Consider the following 9,170-nt stretch of genomic DNA (forward strand, 5'->3'; position numbering starts at 1 on the left):
AAAAAAATTCCAGCGTGTTACTCAGCTCTGCTGTTTTCTGAAGGGCTATGGTAGGCAATTCATATACAAATCTAGCATGTTTGGGGAATAAGTGAAACAGAGAGAGTTAAAAAATACACTATTTAAAGGGTATTTCAACTGTATATACTGGAAACCAGAGTACAGTACCTAGAGGAAACCCACCAAGCATGGGCAAAACATGCAAACTCCACACACACAGACCTGAGGTGGGAATCAAACCCACAACCCTGGAGGTGCGAGGCCACAGTGCTAACCACCATGCCCCTGTGCCTCTTAATTCAATTGTTGATGTTGGTTAACTGTGATATGATCAGGAATGCACATTGTTAAATACAATAATTAAAAAGATAAGTTGGAAACAGAAAAAGAGATCCACCCAGACCTGGGTTTAACTGGGGTCAGTTTGTGTGTGGCTGGGGTAATCTGCCAATACATTCATTCAAAGGGATTTAATTTGTCTCTTAGCTCTTTTGCATTTATTCTTGCATATGCTCTCTCTCTCTCTCTCTCTCTCTCTCTCTCACACACACACACACACACACACACACACACACTTGTAGAAGTGAGACCTAGGTAAAAGCTTGAACATTTTCCAAGATCCACAATTATCCATCATTTCTATGACAGATCGGTCTCTGAGGAGATCATGCCTGGCCCTCCAAGTGTGTGTGTTTCTCTAACACACATTCTAGGTCAGCACAGGCCCAGTAGAGGAAAGAAAATAAACTGATATATATATGTGTATGATTGTGCTCAAGATTTATCACAAACAACAGAATCATTTCACATCCCATGACATCACTATGAAGTCATACAGTTTAGGTAACAAGGACCGATTGTTTGCTGAGTCAGTTCAGTTCTGTACTGTATGCTTGTGAGTGAAAGTGTGTGCTCATACTGTACTTGTGTGCTCGGGGCATTATCTTAAATGAGAAAGGAGTATTTAATTTGTTTATTACATACATACTGTATACTGCACAGTCTCGGATTTGGATTAAATGGATTTGATTAGTTTGGGATTAACTTTTAAACAGCAAGTTACATGTATAATTCTAATATATATATATTTTTTCCTAAGTTTAGAAGAATTCATTACATAACACTGAGACAGTCCATCATTTAAGCATCTCCACATGAACCTGAAATCAATTTAAGTCTGCTGAGGTTGTGACAACAAGAAAACAAATATTCAAATTTTCTGTTAAAGGTCAACAGTCTCATCCAAAAAAAAAAACCAACAAAAAACAACATACTGCCTTGTGCCTCTACAGATGTGACTGTAAAATTAGTAATATATTGCAAGTCCTGTCAGGTTGAAAGATGACAGGAGTTGCAATTAAACAAACCCAGTTCAGTGTCAGCTCACAGTGAATGCCACATTCAGTACATGAGCAGCTTCAAATATTTTGTAATAAGCGGCAAGTTTAGGTAATATTCTGACAGCATGTGTTCTTATTTAAGACGTTTTTTTTTTTCCCTTTACGGGCAAAGAGTTCAGGCCTGCTAGTGTGGGTGGAAATGGGCTGTTCTGTAACTATTCAGTTCAGCTGCATGTACGAGAGACTTATGCATTATTATTGCACTCTATCCAAATTTGCTCTTCTTATTTTATAATGTAAAATAAGTACATACTGTATTAATACGTAGCAAAGGGAGAAAGTCAAATTTGGTTGAAATTCTGGTGAAAGGCAAAGCTGTTGATAAGGAGATCGGCATTTCTGGTTACAGCGAAAACACTCTCCAGTGACATGAAGCCATGCGGAGAAAGAGGTCTATATAATACGTTTTTCAAACAATGTAATTACTTATAGTGGTCTAAGACCACATTTAAAATTTTACTTAAAATTGGACATTAAAAGAAGGTTTTAAACAATCTTAAACAAAGAAAGACTATGTTTATTATCTATTACTGACCTGATTATTTAATATCCTGTCTCTATAGTATAGTGCAAATTTATGATATTAACTGCTTTGTATAAAAGGACAGATTTTCCTCATGTCTAATCTTTTCTATTGGTCCAGATGTTCAGATGACGCTCTTATGGATTTCATCTAAGATGGGGTTAAAGTCAAACTTGCTATAAAGTTTCTTGTGAATGAAGGAATAAAGCTGATTGACATTTACAGAGGACTTCACGCGCAGTGATGAGAATCTAACCCGCAGTAAAATGGTGCAAACTTTTTAAAGAAGGCTGTACATCTGTGAACGATGAGCCTGGCCGAGGTGACTCAGAACCCACTGCAGTTCACTTCCCATGCATATTTAGCGAGTGAAACTCCTGATCCTTGAAAATGGACACATACCTCGTACAGTCCTAACCTTGCTCCGACCCATTTCATCATGGTTGGGCTATGAACCAAATAACTGTCACCAGCCCTCATATGGGCCCATTTTCATTGCATGTACTTTAGTATATTTTACATCATTTTGTTTAGCATTAAATTGTTGGGCAAATGGTAGGTATATATGGTTCTGTTTTAGAGGTGTATAAAGCATGTGGAAATAAAATTCTTTATTCTAGCCTCTGTAACTCTGTCACACTAAATCCCACTAATTTTCTGTATATGAAATTAATTGTGAAATGGGAGGTTTAAAGAAGTCCAATCATGGCTATAGTATCCAAGCACTAGAGAATCACAGGGATAAATGTCTTAATAGTTTTTACTCGCATAACTGTGTTGTGTTATTCTGCACATTCAAAAGTTCTGGTTTGACTTGAACACCCCTTGTAATATGGATAATATGTTTTTGCACAAACTTTTTTACACTGTCATAAAAAATATCATTCTAAAAAGCAGAATACTAAAAAAATCACATACGTATTTTAAGGAATCTACTCAATTAAGTTGCCATCAAAAATATAACACATAGTGAAAACTGTAGTATTAAATTAGAGAAGAATAAAAAAAAAGAAGCATTTTCACTATTGGCCATGTACTGAACTGGATAAAAATACAGTCATGTGTAAAAGTTAGAACCCCCTCTTTTATCTCACCATGCTATTATTTATAATAATTACCACTATGGTGTATCCACAGGATACAAATTCGTTTTATACAAAGCAACATATAATTAAAAGTTATCTGATACTATATGTAAAAATTTTTATTTTTTTTAATCAAAACTTATATGTTATTAGTGAATGTCATGTTATTACTTTTCCTGTGATAAAAATGCCTTGCATTTGCATACTGGAACATAATTGTCTCTAATATTTAATGATGCAATAGTGACACTGCTATTGAGCGAGATATTCATCTTGTCATTTTTTTGTTACAAAAATATGTAAACATTGCGGTCCTTTCTTCTCACTGAAATGATCATCCCTGTGAGGTTTCAAGAGAATATGCTCCTTAATCAGTGGCGGTGACACATCAAATGGCTAATTAAATACAGTACTGATTGTTACTCCAGATTAGTGAAAGAAAATGTATTCTCTATACTGGATTCAACATCCAATATGAAAAAAAAAAAAAAAAACTATTCAAGCACAAACGTATGTGATGATATACTAACCTAAAGACCTTCTTGACATTTGTTTAGATAATAATGACTGGTTGTACCATTTTGCAGGTCTGACATGAACAGGATTCATGTTGTACACGTGAATGTGAACAAGTGTGGTGTGTAGGTTTTATCTTTTCTCGACCTACTTGGAGCATGTGTTTTTAATTTAGCACAAAGCACCCCCTCCCATCGTTTTTCCTTCTTCAATTTGAGCGTTAATGCGGAGTGTGCCGTGCACTCAGTGTGTGTGTGTACAAAAAAGAGACAAAAAGCATATGTGGATGTCCCCAAAACACAAGCATTACTCATTCCATCCTTTTTCATTTCTGTGTCCATTAACTCAACTCAAATGTGTGTGTGTGTGTGTGTGTGTGTGTGTGTGAAGAAAATAGTGTGATTTATCTTTCAGGATGCGTAAACATTGCTGGGAGGAAATGATGTCAGCGAGGACATATGGACATCTTCTTTTTGATTTGTTAGTGAAATGTTGACACAATGACACTGTGTGTGTGTGTGAGTGTGCGTGTGTGTGTGTGTGTTTTCATGAGTAAGGAGACACCTAACAATCAACCTCATATGTGATATGTGATAGGTGAGAGTTTGTGCCTCCTGCATTGTGGTTCTATAACATCCTCCTCTCCTCTAAAAAGCGTTTACACTACATTTTGGAGTGTGGCTATGGGGAATTGTGTTCCTTCAGCCAAGAGACCATTAGTGAAGTCAGGTATTAATGTTGGAAGGAAGGCCTGGGGTGTAATCAGCGTTCCAGGTCATCAACACCAAATGTGTTTAGTGGGGTTGTGGTGCAGGCTACCCAAGTTCTTCCACTTCATCCTTAACACAGCTTAATAGTTTTAACGAGGGAAAATCCTAAAGCCACAGGCAATAAAAACATTCAAGACAATTGTTTGCTTTAAATCATTGTGGCAGCCGTTCAGGAAGAAAAAACCTCCTTGTATGGGTATGATGGGTAAGGTGATGATATGGACATCCTTATGATAAGGACATCCTTATCCAGAGCGACTTACATTATATACTTTATACATCTAAGCAGTTGAAGGTTAAAGGCCTTGCTCAGGGGTCCAATACAACTCGCTGGTGCTGGGCTTTGAACCTGAGACCTTCTGTAACACCATAACTACTGAGCTACCGATTAATGGCTTGATTGTAATTAGCCCAACAGGCAACATCTATCAATCCATCTAGGAACCTTTATATTCCAACTATGAACCGTGGAGGCCAATGGTGACCATTGTATTTATTCCCATTTTATGACCGTGGTAGGACCCCCGTCAACATTCACACGCACATTCACACACTACGGACAATTTGGGAACACTAATTAGACTAATCTACTTGTCTTTGAGCTGTGGAAGGAAACCGGGGCACCCAGAGGAAACTCACCAAGCACAGGAAGAGCATGCAAACTCCATGCACACAGACATGGAGAATCACATACATGGAGGCAAGAACTGAACACGGACCCTGGAGGTGCAAGGTGACAGTACTACCCACTAAGCCACCATGCCACCTTACAGGCAACAAGGAACTCTAAAAATGACAAAATACTCCTTAAAATATCACACGAAAATATAGCACGATTGAGAACTATTTGAATTTCATCAATCGTCCAACAAAAATATGACTCCATTATTCATTGCTTTGTTTAAGTCCAGTTGGCTGAAGAACAATATATTCTGCCTAGGAGTGTGTAACAGGTCACAATACTCTAAGGAAATTTTTAGTTTATCATCTATACCTACACACTGTGCACGATTTGCCCCATAAATCATTGGAAAGGGATTGAAAAATGAACAGTAAGGAAAATGTGCCAACATGGCCCCAGGTCTGTGTTTCATTCTGGCTGTCTAGCAGCTAGACCTGTCGGAGTCTTCGCTTGCATTCTGTTCACTTTTAAACCATTGTGGCATACGCTAACCGCAAACATATGAATCCGTTCTGTACGTGTAATCCTGCAGTTAGTCCCTGACAATAACCCACTTTGACTTGCTGTGACTCCTCTTGCTCTGCTCTGTTCATCATGATACTGCTTCTCAACCTGACACTCACTCTGTGTTACTATGGATCACCCTGTATGGATAATATTGCACTTTTGAAAATCAATTTATTACTAGCCTTTTCAGTGAATAATCTTATATCAATATTTACCAGCACTCTTGGGTCATGTTTAGTGTGCAATAAGGTATTTAAAAAGTTTAGTGGGCTATACGGTACTTACTATTTTCGGACTCTTTTAAAATCATTTTATTGTATTTTATTTTATTCCATCTTATTTTTATATATATTATTTTTTCTTTATTTATTACTTTTAGTTTATTGAGACTGTAATCATAAACACTGGTGCTTATCCTATAAGTACATTCAATACTGTTTGATTTTATTATATACAGTTATAAGAGTAATGCTTTACACAAGATATAACTAACACTTTTGAAATCTGTTTCTTTTTTGAGTCTGGTCTCTTAGTTAAGCTTTCTCAAAGAGATTTCCTTGTTACTGTCAAACCTGTAGCTTGCTTATTGCTTATTCAAGATCTTAATCTATACCCAGATTTCTATAAAGCTGATTTGTGATCATGTATATTCATATAGAGGTGGTGTATATTATGTGCCAACAGAACAGGATTGTGACAAGAAAAGTTAGCATTATTAGAAAATTATTTACAAATAGGTTTATGGATCGTTTAATTGATTTATTAAAATCTTTTATAAAAGGAAATACTAGATCCATTTGACTCGATTGGTAATGTAGTTGAATGACCGTGGAGGCTAAGGTTGAATGACCGTAATATCATTATAACAATGTTGAGATGACGTTCACAATCAGGAAAAAAAAAATAGTTTTTTTTTTTAAGTAAAGTGATATTGAGAAAACATTGAATGAATGACTCAAACACAACGAAACCAAATCTAGTAACTTTTATTTGGAGCATTTATGCTGATTAACATCCATTTGCACAAATTCTTGCCAAATCCATGCTCCCTTAAGGTTCTAACAGGGTTTAGAATTCCGATCAGTGATTGGGATGGACACAACAGCCTCCCCCACATGCACTCAGGCACTCTAAATGTTGTAATGTTACCTCACTGTTTATTTCATTCAGAAATATTACCATGAGGTGCATTTTAGCTCCCAAATTACTCTCCTGCAATGTGGTGCTTGCACAGGGTCCAAACCGCCTCACGTCCACTTTCACATATTATAGATGTGTTAAGGGGTTTTGTTTTTCCCCTTTTGCATCCTTTCCAATGTAATATTTCAGTAAATTGCTCTAACTTAAATTCGTTGTTATGTACACACATTTACTGTACAAGCTTCTACTGCACGGTTCAGGAGCAAGCACACCGAACTCTCACTGCAGCAACCAGTGGTTTGGTCCTGCTCAGGCCATTGGTTTGCTAATAATATTTTTGCAACACTGTATCAGGGCATTTAATCACCCATTAACATGTATCCCAACATCTTTTCATCAAAGTAATTCTAATTTTTTTTAAACACCAACATTGTCCAATGTCGGTAACGCTGCCAAATGAGCGTCACCACAGCGTGTTGACAGCATAAACTCCTGGTGGGAATTTTTTTTTTTTTTTTAAGTGTACTTTTTTTTTTTGCCAAACAATGTAGTCTGGAACTTTGGGTTGTTTTTAAAAGTTACATTTATTTACACTTAGTTCCTATACTTAAATCTCCCTCATGCAATCTTGCAAATATGACTTTACAATAACCTGCTGCTGCTAAAACTACCTTGAATGAAAACCTTCAAGTCAAAGCAGTCAAAAAGGGAAAAAAAAAAACCCATAAAAACAGTGGCAGCTTCAGCATATCAAGGCTGTACGGGTCTGCACCACTTCTTTTGAGGTACCAGATCCATTTGTGGAAACCAGATGTTATGCAGTTTGGATGATGTGTGACCAAACACTGAGCGGTATGAATGCTTTAAGTAAATGTTGATATTCGAACATTGGTCTGATCTTGTATTTTGGGTGGATCACATTGCAGCCTAATTACGCATACATGACATCATCGTGCAACATTGGGGTTCTGTTGGGAAGGAATCCTGTAAAAGTGGTTAGTAAGTGTGTAAAGTGTTTACGAACCTCAACAAACCTGTTCTGTTTTAGTTTATATAAAAAAGTGAGTACAGATTTGAACCGTAATATAAATGAGAAAGTGTGTGTGTGTGTGTGTGTGTGTGTGTGTGTGTGTGTGTGTGTGTGTGTGTGTGTGTGTGCCTTGTGCTTTTTATTCCAGGGATAGATATTGAAAACTGATTAATGTGTGTGTGTGTGTGTGTGTGTGTGTGTGTGTGTGTTGAGCGTGGAACAGCTGGAAGCAGACTGCTGTATGTTTACGCATGTGTGTTTGTTTAGTTTAGTTAACTAATCATTCCCAAATACCTTATAAAGATATCACATGTACACAGATGTGCGTGTGTGTGTGTGTGTGTATAAGAGAGAGAGAGAGAGAGAGAGAGAGAGAGAGAGTCCTAACTAGAAAACACCTGGAATCAGACTACAATGCTCTTTGGGTTGTTTCTGTTAGAGTTGCTTTTTGAGTTTCAGAAGCATCTGCAATAGTTTTATACTGTGTGTGTATGTGTATGTGTGTGTGTGTGTGTATACTGTAGGTGTACTTACACACTCTGAAGCCAGACGTATGTGTGGCGTCCTCGTTGCTGTACAGTGTTGTAATGTTGCCTCGCTCGCAGTAGTTGGTGCAGTGTCCGTTGGAGCAGCGCAGCCTGCAGATGGTCGGCGTGAAGAGAACCTTAATCCGCTCGGCCGCTGGAGACACAGGCAGCAGTGCAGACACACAACACAGCAGCACAATCAGTGTCCGGAACATTGTCACACACTCCCACCAACACTCACACACACCGAGAAAGGAACAGCTGAGGAGCCTGAGTAAAGTCCATGTGTCCTTTCAGCTTCTCTTTGATTTCTTTTTTTTTTTTTTTTTTGCAGTTGCAGTTGCAAAAAGTCAAACACACTCTCAGTCAGTATTATTAACACACACAGACACACACACAGACCTGGATGCAATAAAATAAATCTCAAGCTGCCTGTTTAGAAAGTGTAATCATCCCAGTAATTAAAAAAAGAAATGCAGTTTGGATTGTGTTCCGAATCCAACGTGTAGTGAAGATGAGATCCATCACGCACTGGAGTGAAGCTCGGGCGCACACACACAGACATAAACACACGCACACACACTGCTGAGCATAAGTAGAACTTTCAGCGTCATATGAGAGAAGAGTGGGCGGTGAAAGAGGGGGGAAATGAGAAAGAGAGAGAGAGAGAGAGAGAGAGAGGTACTGCTGGCACGGTTAATGTGGGTGCGCACTATTTGGACGTACTGTAAGTGTGTGCGTGTGTGTGTGTATATATATATATATATATATATATATATATATATATATATATATATATATATATGTGTGTGTGTGTGTGGAGCGGTGAGAGGTAGATGAAGACAAGGCTTTTGTTCCACTCTGCACTCTCACTTGAGCGTTCTTGCCTGGCTACAAGTAAGCAGCACTTTAATGAGCACAAATGATCATGTCACAGAACCACTCAGACTTGGTATCTTTCCACGACGAGTAGTATAAGATCATAAATCA

General features: G+C 37.8%; 1 protein-coding gene across 4 annotated transcripts in view; it reads right to left on the reverse strand.

The window, feature by feature from the left end:
• Nucleotides 1-8,763, reverse strand: part of LOC128527667 (latent-transforming growth factor beta-binding protein 4) — a 71,910-nt gene extending 63,147 nt beyond the window's left edge. For all 4 annotated transcript variants that reach the window (XM_053500131.1, XM_053500132.1, XM_053500130.1 and 1 more), the window contains exon 1: nucleotides 8,188-8,763. In XM_053500131.1, the coding sequence (XP_053356106.1) occupies nucleotides 8,188-8,395 (208 nt within the window). In that variant the 5' untranslated portion in view covers nucleotides 8,396-8,763. The remainder of the gene's footprint in view (nucleotides 1-8,187) is intronic.
• Between the last annotated feature and the right edge of the window lie 407 nt (nucleotides 8,764-9,170).

This window comes from Clarias gariepinus, chromosome 7 (assembly GCF_024256425.1).
Source record: "Clarias gariepinus isolate MV-2021 ecotype Netherlands chromosome 7, CGAR_prim_01v2, whole genome shotgun sequence".
Lineage (NCBI taxonomy): Eukaryota > Metazoa > Chordata > Actinopteri > Siluriformes > Clariidae > Clarias > Clarias gariepinus.